Below are 15,762 nucleotides of genomic sequence, written 5' to 3' on the forward strand. Positions count from 1 at the left end.
CTCAGGGGAGAGGGGCCTGACTCTTTAGGACCCAGTCCATGTTCCTGCTGCTTCTCTCCTCCATCTGGGGGCAACACTGCCTGGGTGTGGGTGGTCTGCCACACGCAAATTCCAGAGGTGCCCTCTCCCCTGACCCTGAAAACAGAGAAAGAAGGAAAGAAAGCAATTCCCTCAGGGGGAGAAAGGGGAAGTTGAGTCACAAAGGGAAGAAAAGCGTTTCTTCTGCTGTCTGAGTAAAGAGAGAGAGCATTCCCCATCCTTATGGGGGCTGGAGAGTCTGTACGCGCCCTGGGCGACAGCCAGGAGGGGCCCCGGGTCTGAGGGAGGCACTGAGCTTTCTGCTTGCTGAGTAATTGTGCAGCTCTCTTACTGACACTCTCGCAAGATCTTGCTTGAAGCAGGCAGGGTGGTATTATCCACTTCATTTTGAAGGTGGGGATATGCAGGCCTGGAGCCACTCTGCTAGTCAATGCCTTCAGGCTGGGACTTAATTCTGATGTTGAACACTGTACCCTTTCGGTGACACCATGAGAGGAAGCTGGCAGAGCCCTGAGGGATGAAAAATGCAAAGGAAAAAGAGGGGCTTCACAGTGTATGCGGGCATACATCACATGTTCCCTCAGGACAGTGATCTGGGAACACCTGCTCCATGGCTGGCCCCCATGGCAAGTGGGCTTCCCTGGGGCCTGGGAGCTAGAGAGAAGCAAGAAGTTCAGGGTGCGGGGCCATGTGCCCACTTTGCCACCCAACCACCGTCTTCTTCCTAGAGGCAAACCCTCTGCCTGCCCCATACCTTTCCCCAGGCAACTCCTGCTGCAAAGCTTTTCGTCACTGCTCTGACCAGGCTAAGGACACTGTTATTCTTCCCTTAATTTCCTGTCTTTCACAGGGAGGGACCCTTCCAAACAGCCTCCAACACGGTCCCTCCTCCCTCCATTCCCTTGCTTCAGTAAGCCCGTCTGGAATGTCTTCTTCCTTGATTCTTAGCAGCCAGACCCCATCCCACACTTCCTTGAAGACCACCTTGGAAGCTCTATCCTTAGAAGATTTCAGAGCCTCCCTTCCCAACAACTCCACCTTTTCCTCTAAGGACCGTCTCCTTTGTCTTTAACAGATGTGTTCCGCCCTCAGGTGATAATCTCCACTTTTTATGTCTTGGTCCTGTCTTCCCCCTTGAGAGGGGAGGTCTTTTCTATCCAGAACTGAACTTATTTCTGTATTTCCCACAGCTGGAAACAGCTGGAAGCCTGGCTCACTAAAAAAATCTCAGTAAATTCTGTAGTTGGTCCCTGATTCACTTCTTCCTCTACAAAAATCCATTCCAACCCTACACACCCTCCCACATCCCTTCAGCTCTGAGCGCCCTGACTCCCCTCACCGGAGGCCTGCCCGCCCCGCTCGCCAAGGCCACCACCAGGGCAGCCCCCCAGAGGGAGACTGGAAGCGATGGTTTCCAGGGCAGCCATTGCCACAGAGACCCTCCTATTGACTTGAGCTCTCTTCTCTCTATTCAAAGGGGTCAGGTAGCGGACAAGGTCAGAGCCTTGTGGTCTAGGGGTAGTGTGATGCTGAAGAGGGGGTTGGGAACTGGGGGAGCCTTGCGTGTGTCCCTTGATCATTGCTCTTTCCCGGAAGGCGCCTGTCCTGAAGCGGCGAGGAGGCGGCGCCCGGGAGTTGCTACCGTGGCTGCAGCACTCCGGGATCCGAAGGCGCCCGCTCCGCCTGCTTCTCAGCCGCCGAGAGCTGGCAGGCGGGCACGTTGTAGGGGTTGGAGACGTCGGAGATTGGCGGGCACCCTCTCCTCCCACCCCCACTCCGAGCGAGCCTGTGCGGGAGGAACAATTGTGAGTGCGTGGTTTGCGACACTTCGAGTGGCAGTTCCCAGCCAGACTGAGCGCCCCCCATCCCGCGCACAGCGCAGCTACTCCCTCCTCCGAGTTACTCCCAGCCCGCCTTTCGCAGCCACCCTGGCTCGCTCAGGGTCCGGTTCTGCTCCCATGGGGCGCCGTTTCCTTCCACCCGGCGGACGGCTGGGGGCAGCCCGCGGTCTTCCCCGACGGCCCCGAGGTCCCACCAGTTCCTAAGGGGCCCAGGGCAGCGACTCCGCTGGGCAGAGGGCGGGGAGAAATGACTGACTTTTGGATTGGTGCCTGTGGCCCACAGCGAGCAGCCCCCGCAGCCGCCGCCGTAGCCCCAGGGGAGCGTGGAGGAGGAGCCGCTCCCCCACCGCGAGGCCCACGGAGGCGTGCGGGTCAGGGGCGGTCTCCCCCGCCCCGTCCTTTTCTGCCTTGATGGTTCAGCCCGCTTCTAGGGCAGCCATTTCCAGAGAGACCTCCCCGCCCCCCCCCCCCCGCCGGGCTACAAAGCCAGGTATCCAGGTGGGCGGCGGCTCCCGCGCTGCTGAGCCCCCCACGAAAGGAGCAAGCGCCCCGGCGTGGCCCGGCCCCCGCGAGAGGGGAGGAGGCGGAGGAGCGGCGCTAGCAGCTAGAGGAGAGGCGCGCCCCGCCGGGGCTAGAGGCAGGCGCGGAAGGCGGGCGCCACCGTCTCAGCAGGGGAGCGGGGGCTGCCCCGGGCGCGGGTGAGTGGCGCGGCTGCAGGCCACGGGGGACTGAGGCCCCGGACACGAGGAAAACAGCGGGAGAGTCAGGAGGGGGCAGAGTTTCGGCTCCAATCATCGCGTGGCGGGCCAGGCGCCGAGCGTGGAGGAGCGAGCAACCTACACCTCCAGGCGGGCGGGAAGCCCAAGGGAGGAGCAGCGTGCGGCGCAGTTGCGGCAGGGCAGCGGGAGCAGCGGGGGCACAAGAGTGGGAAGCCAGGAACCTCGGCCGCAGCCGCCCCCGCGGAGAGGGCGCCACGCCAGAGCACCGCGGAGGCCGGAGGCCGGTGGGGCGCGGGAACAGGGGCGCCCCCGTGCGGAGCTGCCGGGCCGCCTGGGCGCGGCGGCCGGTGCCATGCTCAAGCCCAAGGACCTGTGCCCCCGAGCGGGCACGCGCACCTTCCTGGAGGCCATGCAGGCGGGCAAAGTGCACCTGGCCCGCTTCGTGCTGGACGCGCTGGACAGAAGCATCATTGACTGCCGCGCGGAGCAGGGCCGCACGCCGCTCATGGTGGCCGTGGGGTTGCCGGATCCCGCGCTGCGCTCGCGCTTCGTGCGGCTGCTGCTGGAGCAGGGCGCGGCCGTGAACCTGCGGGACGAGCGCGGCCGCACGGCGCTCAGCCTGGCGTGCGAGCGCGGCCACCTGGACGCCGTGCAGCTGCTGGTGCAGTTCAGCGGCGACCCCGAGGCGGCCGACTCGGCGGGCAACAGCCCGGTGATGTGGGCGGCGGCCTGCGGCCACGGGGCGGTGCTCGAGTTCCTAGTGCGCTCCTTCCGCCGCCTCGGCCTGCGCCTCGACCGCACCAACCGCGCGGGCCTGACCGCGCTGCAACTGGCCGCCGCCCGCGGCCACGGAACCTGCGTGCAGGCCCTCACCGGCCCCTGGGGCCGCGCCGCCGCCGCCGCCGCGGCTCGGGGCTCCAACTCCGACAGTCCCCCTGCTCGCCCGGCTCCCGCGCCAAGCCCGGAGCGCCGACGACCGAGCCCCCGCCGCCTGCCACGGCCTCTCTTGGCGCGCTTTGCGCGAGCGGCCGGCGGCCACGGCCATGGCGGCGAGGCTGGCTCTGGGGCCAAGAGCTCGGGCCGGCACCGGGCGCAGGGGAGCGAGCGGCCCGAGCTGGGCCGGAGCATGAGTCTGGCTCTGGGAGCTGTGACGGAGGAGGAGGCGGCTCGCCTGCGGGCGGGAGCCCTGATGGCCCGACCACACTCTCCCCAGTCGTCGGGGACCGGGCGGTGGCGTTCGCATGAGGTGCTGGAGGGAGCGCCGCCTCTGACCTTGGCGCAAGCTCCCATCGGCCTCAGTCCGCATCCCGAGGGCGGCCCGGGCTCCGGCCGCTTGGGTTTGCGCCGACGCTCCACGGCTCCCGACATCCCCAGCCTGGTCGGGGCGGCACCGGGGCCCGAGAGCGGCCCGGAGTTAGAGGCCAACGCTGTGCCGCACCCGACGCCTGGGCCCCAGCCTTGGCAGGCGGGCACGGAGGAGGCCGTGGTGTTGCATGATCAGCGGTAAACAGCATAGAGGACCAGCGAGTTCCCTGCACCTGCCTGCCTCTGCTCCACTGGGATTTCTCTTCCTTCCAGGTCCTCTCTTTCCTGGCAGTTCCCCTCCCATCTGACCCCACTGCGGAGATGAGTGGCCTTCTCTCTGAAAGGGACCCCTATTATTTCTTTTTTGTGCTTGTTGGTATTTTTGGTATTCCCTGCCTAGTCCCACCTTCCCTACAGCCTGCCTTTCTTCTCCGGAAAGGCTGGTTCCATGGGCTACAGCCTCCCAGGAAGATGGACGCCCCCCCCCCCCCCCACCACCACCCTAAGGCTCAGTCCTGAGTCTGTGGCTCCTGCCTGGTCTCCTTCCCATTGTCAGATTTCCCCACACCCGGGCAGCCAGGCCCGAAGACTGAACCGGTACAAGGGCCTAGCCCCCCCCCCCCCCCCCCCCCCCCCCCCGCTCTCCGCTCTCCCAGGGGTGCCGACAGTCATACCACCCACGACCTAAGTTTCCCATTCTCTTAAGTTGGAGAAGGGGAGCAGCTAGGTGGGCCTCAGAGACTAGGGCTGATTAGGAAAGAATCACGGGGTTAAGTTTTCCTGGGGAGACACTCCTGCCCCAGGACAATGAAAGCCTATCCTGGAAGTGGCAGAGCCCCTGATGTTGACTGCTTTTTGTCCCTGGAACCAGCTTCTGGGTAATTGCAGTTCTTCCACCTCTGACCCAGGCCCACCCAGAATTCAGCGTCGTTGACAATGCATGGTCATCGCCCCAGCCAGCGCCCACCCAGCCCATCGCAGGCTCGGCTACATTTGAGTCCCATCTTTGAGGTCTCACCCCTCCTGGCCCAGCCTATTTCCTCTCACTCTCAGAGGCCTGAAATGAAAAGGACTTAAGCACTTCTCCTGCCCCCACGGCCTCCCAGCTCCCGCATCCCACACCGTGGGTGCTCCTGCGGGTAGAACGGTTGCGAAGGTTTGGCTTAATTGTATTTGTTCCAATCCTCGAAGAGCTGGTGTTTTGAGCCTTTGTATATGAAGCAGAAAGCAGCAGGTCTGATCCGCGGCTTAAGAACCTGACAATGTCTCTTTAAATAGAAGCTCCGCGAGGGGGATAATTGACTTGAAGTGTTTGCCACGTTAAACGGCGGCGCGCGGGAGTCGGAAGCCCACACGAGCCGCAGGCCCGGGTTTAAATTACATCAGACTCTGGCGAGAGCCGGGAGGGGGCTGTTAAAAGGCTCCTGCCTCTCGCTGGGCTGTTAATGGAGGGCAGGGCGGATGATGGATGCTAGAAGTCGAGACCAAGGACCCCTGCTTCTGCTCCAACGCGTGGGACGCAGGCCCGGCCCCGCTCCATTGCTGGGCAGATTAGTGAGTCAGAGGCAACCGCAGAGAGGAGGCTAAAAGCCCCTTCCCTGCGGCCCGGTCCTCGTTCTGTTCCCTCCCTCACCGCCTAGGCGGGTCTGGCGAATCGCGAGCTCTAGGACCCTGCGGGAGCGCTAGCACTTGTATCTGTGCACCGCCCGTCAGGTAGAGGCGCGTGGGGGCTCTTTCTGTGAACCCCGAAGGTTGAACGTGCACCCCCTTTTTTACTAGCAGAGGGGTCTTTACAAGACGTCGATCTGCTCGTCTTTGCAGAACGGAAGGTTTCTCACCAGTAACTCTAAGGGAACTGCCCAAGGAGAGAATGACCTGTGCTGAGAAATTGGGCCTGGGGGTGAGGAGCGGGTCATGTGGGGGTAGCTGTCAGATAACTCCCCAATCCTTCCGCCTTTCCAGGCCCGTGAAGCCGCCAGGGCCCTACACTGGACGCGATCTCTGGTGCCCCCTGGTGGCAGCACTGCGCTCTCTTCGCTGCGCCCTAGCTCGGAGTTTGGACTTCCAAGTTTTATTTGGGATCGCCGCTGTCTACTTCTCCCTCCGTGAGCATTTACCCATGGAATCCTCAAACTCTTGTAGTATATTAAATCCTTATACTTGAAGTCATTTCACAGCAATGCAGTGAGGGACAACGAACAAACACTTCGCATTTGGAGTAGCGGGAACCCAGACCCATCATTAAAGACCCCAAGATCTTCCAAGTTAAGGTTCTGTGTCCTGAGTGGTCCTGCTGTCTTCTGAAAAACTGGAGCCCCCAAACTCTCCCTTACAACCGCTGAACCTGGGGACCTACCGATTATGCACTGTTGTGTTGTTGTTGTTTTTTTTGTTGGGGGGCATTTTGCCCTTTCCTCACTTCTTTCTTCTCAAACATCTGCTGGGATTCCCTTCCTTCCGCTGTCTGGGTGGTGGGTAAACAATACAGAAGCTCCTGAAAAGCTAGAGGGAGAGGGTCTGGGGAGGGATGGGGGTAATTGGACACCCCAAGTGCAAACTCCTTTTTTTCTGATCCTTGCTTGCTCACTTATTCCAACTGTGTTTAATTTTCATGAAATTTCTAATGGCGTAAGAATACAAGCATTTTGGCTTCAAAACACCATGAGGTCTGGGTTGCACATTGTGTTGAAGGTGCTGTATCTTTCAAGTGTCACTGATGGGACTTTGCTTGAATGTCACCTTGCGCCCTCTTTATTGGGTGAGCAGCCATGAGGGTTGCTCTCCCTGGATTTGCCCAGGGCTGGGTGGTTGAAAGTGATGTTTCTGAAAAAAACAGCCGATTGTTCCTGCCTGAACGGAATTGTGTGTCCGACTGACTTGCTGTTCTTGCAGATTTCTTACCAGGCCCAGCTCCGTGCAGAACTTAAACGTTTCACCACATTCGCTTTCCTGAACTTCCACTCATTGTCAGCCCCCAGGGCGTTGGGGCTGGGGTCCTCTCTAGCTCTCTCCACTTTAGAAGAGACTTTCTAAACATTTTGCTTTTCCAATCCTCGTGGCTTTTGTCATTGTGAAGCGTTACCCGTGCCACTGGAGTCTGGTCCTCTAAGATCAAACTCAGAACTGGTCTGTGCGAGGCTGACTGTTGTGTGCACATGCTTTTGGGGTGACACTGTGTGGGGGAAGGACTACTAGAGCTCAAAAGAATAATAAAGCCAGTATTGTTCAGTTTCAAGAACTGGCCTCTCTCTGCCTTACCAGCCATCCTGGAGGCGGGCCCCCTCTGGAGAGGTGCGTAGGTACGCTTGCCTCGTCCCTGCCCCTCCCTCTGTGGCTGCCTCCAGAAGGTCAGACTCAGGTGCTGTTTCCGGCTGAGCTGGTGGCAGTAGGGCCCTCGGAGCAGGGCAGCTATCTAGCTGGGAATGCTGTGGGGAGAGGAGATGGTCTGCATGGCCCCTTGCTCCTGGTTAGGAGGTTTCAGTGAGCTCTGGGTTAGGTGGTAGGATGCTTCCAGCTCTTAACTCTCAAGAAGTTAAGTACTGGAATCAGTGTCAGAGCTAGAAGTTTCAAGGTAATTTCATCCACTCACCTCAATCCCAGGACTAGAACTTGGGTTTCTTAATTTCCAGCCACTGCGCTATCAAAACTCCTCACTGTCTCCCCCAAAACAGAGACAGCTTTCTCATTGGAAGCAGTGCCAGGCCCTTCCTAGGGACAGCTCGAGGAGAGCAGCCTTTGACTTTCCGGGGAGGGAGACGCTGCTGCAGAGTGGTCATCAGCCCTGGTGGCTGCCCCCAGAGCCCATGTAGGGCCAGCAAGCCGGACACTCGGCCCTGGGCCTGGCTGGGCTCTTCTCCCCGGGAAGGAACCTGTTCCCAGCTCTTTCAGGCCCAAGGGCATTTCACTTCCGTTTCCCCCATTCTCTGCCCACACACCACCAGGGAGTTGGGTTTTCTGTGGACTTGCGTGGCCACTGGGAAGCTCCTGTTGGGGAGGAGGAGGGCCACCTAGACACCCACTCTGAGTGTCCATTCAAAGACAACTTAGCTCCACTCCCAGAGACAACAGGAAGTCCGAGGTTTTGAACACTCAGTTTAATTTAAAACAGGCACAAGTGCAAACAATTCACAAAAGTTTCTAGGGAAGATGCTTTTGTTTTTAAAACTGACCTTTAAAAAAGTCCTTGTAATTTTCTTTTCTTTTTTTTTTTTTTTTGCCCCAAATCAGGCCACAAGGGAGCAGAGGAATCTAAAAATGTGATCTAGATTGGGCCCAGACACCTGGAGTGCTTCCCTGTCTCACGGTAGCCCTGAAGGTGGGGAAGGAAGGAGGACAAGAGACAGGTGCCCAAGGAGGCAGTGAGAGGCAGATGGTTTTCACAAATGGGGTGCCCAGCCTCTTGACCTGATGGAACCCCGGGAGCTGGCTCACCTCCCCCAGACCAGGATTTTGAAAAGAAGGGTCCCTGATGTCCTGGTGATTGAGATGACGCTAACAGGCAACATGAAGCTTCTTTCCTCACCCGACTCCACAGTACGGGAGAAACTCAGAAAGCCGCCCAGCCCTCCGGATGTGTCGGCCGCAATGCAAACCTCTTCTCTGGTCAGGCAGAGACACAGGACGTAAGGGGTGGGAAGCCATGCCAAGGAAGCAGGTCTCTTCAGAGCAGAACTCAGTGGGAAGGAGGATGAGGAAGCCTTACTGAAGGAGCCAGGCTGTCGGGGTGACCTTCACACACACACACACACACACACACACACACACACACACACACACACGAGCACTTGCATCCTGTAAAGTGACACCACCTTTACCACCAACCCCAGTCTCTCTCTTTCACCCAGAAAATGTCCCTTCTGCTCCCCTGGCCCACAGGCAGGCTGTTCCCAGTTCGGAGCAGGCTGTGCATGACAGTGCTGTGTGTTGGCAGTGCAGGCGGGTCGGGAAGCAGGTGCAGGTGGGACTGTGCCTTCAGGAAGTCAGACACAGGGAAGATAGATAGACTTAGGCAATAAAAACCTCCCCCATGGCCCTCTCGAAACATCAGGGTTAGGAACTGGAGCTGAGAACAGCAAGTAGCCTGGTAAAGACAGGCACGCTGCCCTCGTGGGTGGCCTGGGATGCTGCCTTAAAAAAAACACACGCAGCAGCCTTTTCTGCTGTGTTGGCTGTCGTGGCCAGAAGTGCTGGTCTCCGTGTTTCTTAGAAATATCCCTGTGCAAATAACAAAGGGTCATTCTGAAAAAGGGGTCTCCATCATCCCAAAGGCAACTGGGGACTCTCTTGGGAGGGGAAGAGACTAAGGGGCAGGTCCGGCCTGGCCCAGTGGGCAGAGGGGCAGGAAGGGGGGAGTTTCACATTCAATCTTTGGAGAGAATACTGAGAGAATGAGGCAAGCAGGCCCTGGCGGCGAGTTGGCTGCCCCGTGTCCCCTGCCTGTGGGCACAGGCGGCAGGCGCACTCGGGTGGGCTCAGCAGGTGGAGGTCGGCTTGCGGTAGAGCTGGATCAGGGGGACCAGGCACTCGGGGAGCCCAGTCTGCAGCAGGAAGGGATGGTCCAGGAGCTCCTGGGCTGTGGCTCTCTCCTGGGGGTCCCGCACCAGCATCCGTTCCAGGAAGTCTCGCAGCACTGGGGAAACCTGTGGAGACAAGGCAGTGAGATGAAGCGACAATTTGCAGTCATTTTGGGGTGACCCATATGCCTGATCCCACCATCATGTGAAAGTCTTAAATTCTTTTTTCTTACTTCCTGCTTCCTCCCAGGATGAGTGCTTCTGGGATTATCAAGTAGGTAAAGAAAATCAGCATTAGTCCAGGAAAAGTGGTCAGATCGCCTCCAGGGGGTGCTGCTGAGCAATGGGATTAGGGCACCTGGAGTGCTGGGGTGTGGGGGGGAGGGGCGGGTTGGACTCTAAATACAGACCATTCCACACCCTGTTTCTTTGGGCTCTCTCAGCCTTCAGGTTCCATGGAAAGGGGCATGGGATTGGTATCAGTGATCCAGTTCTGGGTTTATCTCTAATCTCTGGCAAATTGCAATTTTCTCTAGGCCTCCGTTTTCTCATCTGCAAAATGGGCTAATGACCTTGTTCTGTCTGCCATGTAGGACTTTAGTAAGGACAAAAAAGAGGTCGGCGGCGAAGAAGTGTTTTTGGAAAATAGAAAAGAACAAGGGGTGGGGGGGGCTGAAAAGAAAGATTTCTTTATTGCTCTAAGACTTAGAGTCTAAGTCAAAGTCTTGTATTGGTTCTTTTTGAGCCAATATCTTGGGGAGAGGCTGAGTCTTGGGTCTGTTACAGAAGGCTACCTCCTCTGGGGAATTAGTTAACTAGAACTCTCCCCTATCTGCTAATCTTGTGGTCAGCAGTGGTCTCCAAGGACCAGCTGTCTCTGAGGCGTTCCCGTCTGTCCTCCCATCGAATTGTGTTGGGGCCACAGATCTTGCCATATGGGGACAGGGCTTCAACACCCTGGGACACTTCTCACTCTGGCCACTAGGTGGTGGTGCCGTTTTTGCAGCTTTGTGCTCACCTGGCCAGGGGTGGGGTGGAGGGGGCGGGGGAGGGCCGGCTTGTAAGGCCTGCTGGTTTGGGTAGATTAGGTTGAAAAGGTTTACACACACACACACACACACACACACACACACACAGGTTTTAAGGGAAAAACTAGCTCAGATATGGTCAGAATGTGCAGTGATGGAGGACAAGCCGTTTCCCTGCGATGGACTGGGGGACACTGCGATGGTACGGCTCCCCTGAGAGAAGGGGTTGAGGTGTTCCTGCTCAGCTTCTCTAGATTCTTCTCCAGAGCATCAGGGATTCCTGGAAGCATTGCTTTCCCTTCTCTCGGGCTCCTATCAATCCCTTGCAGGTAGAAACTTGTCCGAGTGACCATGGGAGTTTGCTTATAGATGTGGCTCCACACCCAGGTGCAGGTTTCATATGGAGAAAGGGGTACCTCTTCCAGCATCCCAGACCCTCTGGCTTCTGCGAAAGGGAGAGGCTGGGCTGGAGCCCAGCCTCTGGTCCTCTGAGCCTCAGGAAGCGTTCGGTCTGTGGGGCCACACTGTGCACGGACTGACCTTGTGGGAATTTTTCAGCTTGGGCGGGGAGCTGTCCCGGAGCCTCTTCATCGCTTGCACTGGGGAGTCGCTGAAGTAGGGTGGCTCTCCATCCACCATCTCAATCACCATGATGCCCAGAGACCAGATATCCACCTGCAGGAGGAGAACGTCCCTGACGCCACTGGCCAGAGCCTGGCCCCTTGGACGCAGCACGCTGCAGTCCGGGGAGGCCACAGCTGGTCTCAGTTCTCCTTAGTGAGTTGGCCTCCTTCCCGGCCACTGGCCCTGTGGGCAGTTACTTCCTGCACGAGTGACCTTGACTAGGGACACAGCGGTCAGCCACTCTCTGAGAAAGGACATCACACATGGGGAAGCCTGGCCATACCCCTGGCCCTTGAGCTGAGGGCTAGCATTTTTGGGACCAGTTTGTGGCAGCAAAGTCACAGGCAAGAGCAGATGCATCCAAGAAGGGACAGTGGGCAGTGGGGTAGGGACTGACTAAGTGGGAACCCGAGAAACAGGGCTATTTTGATGGGAGGGGCCAAGAGTGTTAGAGCTGCGTGTTCCCAAGCCTCTCCCGGGAGGACTGGGGGGTAGAGGGCGGGGTTACCTCGGTGGCGTACAGAGACCTGGAGATCACTTCAGGGGCCATCCAGTAGGGCGTTCCCACCAGGGACTTCCTCTTAGGGACGTCTTTGCTGATCTGAGCACAGAATCCGAAGTCTGACAGTTTCACCTGGGGTGGGGGTAAGAGGGAAAGGGAAGTGGTGAATCAGGAGGAGGAGCTGTGCTAGGAGCAGGGCAGTGGGGGGCACGGGTGTGCCAGGGCGGGGAGGGCCCTACCCTGCCATCCAGGGTCAGCAGGATGGAGTCGCTCTTGATGTCCCGGTGTATGACGCCCTGGGCGTGCAGGTACGCCAGGGCCTGCAGCACGGCCTCGCACACGGTGGCGATCTGCTCCTCGTTCAGCCTGGGCAGGGAAGGCGGGGCCACCGTCGGGAGAGAATGTTAGCTTTGGCTGGGCTGCAGGACAGACGGGCTGGGAGCCCTGGTACCAGGCCCCACAGCCCCTGGGCCTTGTGTGCGGGAGCCCAGACCTGGCGGAAATGGGCCCGGGCCTAGGCTGGACACCTCCTGCCCTCCCACTCCCCCGAGGCCCACCGGTCTGTGAATCCAGACAGACAGGTGAGCTCAGGACGGTGTGACAGTTCCCCCAAGTCTGCGGGGCCCGAGGCTGCCTGAAACCCTTCCAGGGCAGTGGGGGGGCCGCCAGCACTTGGGACCCAGCCCTCCAGCTGCCCACCTGACTTGGGAGATGATGTCCGTGAGGGCCCCGCCCTGCAGGAACTCCATGAGCACCCACAGCTCCTCGCCCACCAGGTAGCTCTTGTACATCTCCACCACGTTGAGGTGCTGGTAGTCCCGCATGATCACCACCTGGGGGCAGGGGGGATGCCTGAATGCCGGGTAGGACCCACCGCCCTGCTTATACCTGTCCGGCCTGGCTCGGTGTTCACTGCCCAGCCCAGATGCCCGCCCGCATCCACCCTCTCCTCCCACCTCATTAAAGAGCAGCTCCCTGCGCTGCTGCTTCCTGAGGTCCATCATCTTGACGGCCACCTGGCGGCCCGAGTGCTTCTCCCGCGCCAGGCAGACGATGCCCGTGGAGCCCTCGCCAATCTTCACGTAGCTGTCCAGCAGCAGCCGGGGGTCGCCCTGGTCCACCACCATCCTGAGTGCAGCCTTGAACTGCTCGTGCGTCACGATGCCCGTGTCCTCACTGGCCAGGGCACCCTTGGCTACTGCGGGGTCCTGGGGCAGGTACAGGTTGCTGGTGCTGATCTGGGCGTGCCGGGTGCGGGGAGAACCAGCAGGGGAAGACCGGCCTGGAGGAGGGCCAGCGGCTGGGGCTGTGCGGAGGGACTTCTGGGGGCTGCTGGTATCTGAGGTGGTCAGAGGGCTGAAGGTCCCCATGGGCTGGTCTGCGGGCAAGGACTGGGCCTTGGCCACCAGGCTTGCGGGGGAGTCTTTCTGTGGTGGCCGGAATGAGGAGTTGGGCTGCAGGGAAAAAAATAAAGACATGGAGAGGGGTTTGGCTGTGGGAATGTTTGGAGCAAACTTCCCAGAGGCAGGGGGTGGCTGCTGGGACCCCCAGACATGGGCAGGGTTAGGCAGGGCATCACACCAAATTGGGGAGGTGCCACAAGCAAAGGTTTTCAAACGGAGCTGAAGCCAAACCACAGTTGTGCTCGGGAAACCAGCCCCCATGGCTCCCAGCTGAGCAGACCAAACGAGAGCCTCTACAGCCAATTTGCCTGCTCCTGGGAAGATATAAAAGGCAGAGTCCCTGGGGTGCCCTTGTGCTGGGTGTTTCTTCCTGGGGAATTGACAGCCAGGCCCCAGGAGGCCACTGGGAGGCAGTCCCCCCTCTGCTGCAGGGCTCCCTGGGGAATCTGGGTCAGAGGCAGTGGCTCCCATGGCTCCCCACAGAGGACCCCAGAGCCATGTTTCCACAGGGGGGTTTCCAGACCCTCAGGCTGGGGATATGGTTCCAGAGAAACCCAAATCCCATCCTTGGGGCCAGGGATCCCGGGGAGGTTTTCTCAGGGCTCCCCAGAGGAGCCCCTCCACTTGCTCCCAAGCATGGAACTCCTGCCTGAGGACCCCCCACAAGGAAGGGAAGGTAGGCCTATCCTGTGGGCAGGGAGGGAAGGTGGCGCTGAGTGGCAGGCTGTGCCCACCCCTGGAAACCTTTGAGGCTCCTTGCCTTTCTGGGTCCAAGCTCTCCTGCCAGCCTAGCCAGGAAATGGTCCCCTCCTTGGGGTTCTCCCCAGGCAGCTGGCATGTGCAACATGAGTAAGAATTTTGCAGGTTGTTTTTAAAAAAAAGATTTGTATTGATTTCAGAGAGGAAGGGAGAGAAAGAGATTGAAACATCAATGATGAGAGAGAATCACTGATTGGCTGCCTCCTGCATGCCCCACACTGGGGATCAAGCCCGCAACCCAGACATGTGCTCGACCAGGGCTTGAATTGTGACCTCCTGGTTCATAGGTCGAAGCTCAACCACTGAGCCACACCGGCCCGGTGAGGATTTTGTGCTTTTAACAAGGGCACGGGGAGAGGGCCCTGTATAGCTTACAGGGGACCTTCAGGGGCTGCAGACAGGCTTCTTGGAACTTCTCAGATCCCATCACATCTGGTTGTCTAGGTGCCCAGTGGCTCCTGTCCTGATTCCTGGAGCTGAATCAACTTCCAGGAAATCTCAGGCAGCCCGCTTGGGCTGAGTTGCTTGGGCTGGGGAGCTCTAAGTCTGGCCCTCAGGCCCACCCGACTCAGCCAGCGCCTTTTCAAGCTCTTCAGCACCCCGCCCCCACCACGGTCCTAGGCCTTGTCTAGGGTCAGGGTGCCCCTCCCTGCAGAGTTGAGAGCCCCGCACTGACATCGCCTGGGACAGGAACATGGGGTGGTGGGGCCAGGCTTGGCCTTCGCCTCAGCAGGGTCGGGTCCCAAGCGTCCCTTCATCAGCCCTGCTGCCTGTCTCCACAAGGAGGCAGCTTTTGCTTAATGTAACCCCAGGAGGGGACCAGATGAAACTTGTTAAACCACCCCAAGAAAGGGAAAGGAGACAAACATGAAAGTGATGAGTTGTTAGGGCTTCTGGACTAATCTGGAGTTCCTGTGTGACTGAGACCTCTCCTTGAGCAGGAAGCCATGGGCAGAGTCCTGCGCGGACGTACAGTGATGCCTCGTTTCCCCCCTGGGCCATGGTGACCGCACCAGGCTCTCCAGCTGGGGGCTGGGGGCTGTACTGTAAGTGCCCCAAAGACAGAGGCCATGTCACGATATTACAAAAATAATAAAACCATACACTAAGGGCTTAACACTTTGACAGGGGCCTTCAAGGCATTGTCTCCTTCAACGCTCATAACCCCGGGGGTTGTTTTACGGTCCCATGGGCACTACCATCACATTTGTGATGAGGAAAGAGGTAAACTTGCCAGAATCACGAAGTCGTAGGTGGCAAGGCCAGACTGCAGCCCCGTCAGCCCGACCCCTCACCCCCATGCGATAGTCCTATTGGTGTCCTGTATCATTGGCATATAATGGAGCACATGGTACACAGTAGGGGCTTAACCAGTGTCTGCTGATTATTGAGGTCCTTTGACTTGGCCTTTCTGCCTCTAAGTGGAACCGCTTCCAACGTCCCCAAACTTATAACCGTCTTACCTCTTTGGGCCCCCTACCCCCCCCCCAAGGTCTTCTTTTGCTCTTTAGCCAAAGTGAGTGGCCACAGGCCAAGCTGCCTGGGCCGAGTCCCAGAGCCCCAGGGCCACAGGCCTCCTGCAGCCACTCCTGGCCCACATGGCCACTGGCAGCCTGACCTCTCGGGCACCAGTGCTGCCATGGGAGCTGCTGTGAGTGCCAGAGCCAGCCCCTGGCATATGCTGAGGTCAGAGGGCTGGCTGCTGGCTTGGTCTGGGGGTTCCTGGGGCTTCCCGTCTGAGGTAATTTGTCTAAAGCAGTGGTTTTCAACTAGGGGTGACTTTGCCCCGCAAGAGGCACTTGGCAGTATCTGGAAGGATTTGTGGCTGTCCCCTCCGTGGGGTGCTGCTAGCGTCTAGTGGGTAGAGAGTGGGGACACTACTAGATCCTACAGTACACAGGACACCCCCTCGCCCAAGGATCGTCTGATCCAAATGCCAACAGTGCCGGGCGAAGAAGCCCTGGCTCAGAGCGGCTCGGGCCCGGCTCAGAGGTTTTCTCTAGATCAGTGGTTCTCAGCCTTCCTAATG

General features: G+C 59.0%; 2 protein-coding genes across 6 annotated transcripts in view; one reads left to right on the forward strand and one right to left on the reverse strand.

The window, feature by feature from the left end:
* Nucleotides 1-2,513: 2,513 nt before the first annotated feature.
* ANKRD63 (ankyrin repeat domain 63) lies at nt 2,514-4,523 on the forward strand. Its single transcript, XM_059704927.1, has one exon. The coding sequence runs from the start codon at nt 2,952-2,954 to the stop codon at nt 4,104-4,106; it is 1,155 nt and encodes a 384-aa protein (XP_059560910.1). The 5' UTR covers nt 2,514-2,951; the 3' UTR covers nt 4,107-4,523.
* Nucleotides 4,524-8,431: 3,908 nt separating this feature from the next.
* The window catches only part of PAK6 (p21 (RAC1) activated kinase 6), a 38,536-nt gene continuing 31,205 nt past the window's right edge, over nt 8,432-15,762 (reverse strand). For 4 of the 5 annotated variants that reach the window (XM_059704941.1, XM_059704939.1, XM_059704930.1 and 1 more), the window contains 6 exons: nt 12,528-13,025; nt 12,271-12,404; nt 11,811-11,937; nt 11,578-11,703; nt 10,986-11,120; nt 8,432-9,543 (listed from right to left, as the gene is read on the reverse strand). In XM_059704941.1, the coding sequence (XP_059560924.1) occupies nt 9,376-9,543; nt 10,986-11,120; nt 11,578-11,703; nt 11,811-11,937; nt 12,271-12,404; nt 12,528-13,025 (1,188 nt within the window). In that variant the 3' untranslated portion in view covers nt 8,432-9,375. The remainder of the gene's footprint in view (nt 9,544-10,985; nt 11,121-11,577; nt 11,704-11,810; nt 11,938-12,270; nt 12,405-12,527; nt 13,026-15,762) is intronic. The other variant, XM_059704946.1, reaches the window with a different exon arrangement.

This window comes from Myotis daubentonii, chromosome 1, assembly GCF_963259705.1.
Source record: "Myotis daubentonii chromosome 1, mMyoDau2.1, whole genome shotgun sequence".
Classification (NCBI taxonomy): domain Eukaryota; kingdom Metazoa; phylum Chordata; class Mammalia; order Chiroptera; family Vespertilionidae; genus Myotis; species Myotis daubentonii.

Coding starts and splice junctions, on each gene's coding strand:
- ANKRD63 (XM_059704927.1), top strand. CDS start 2,952: ATGCTCAAGCCCAAGGACCTGTGCCCCCGAGCGGGCACGCGCACCTTC.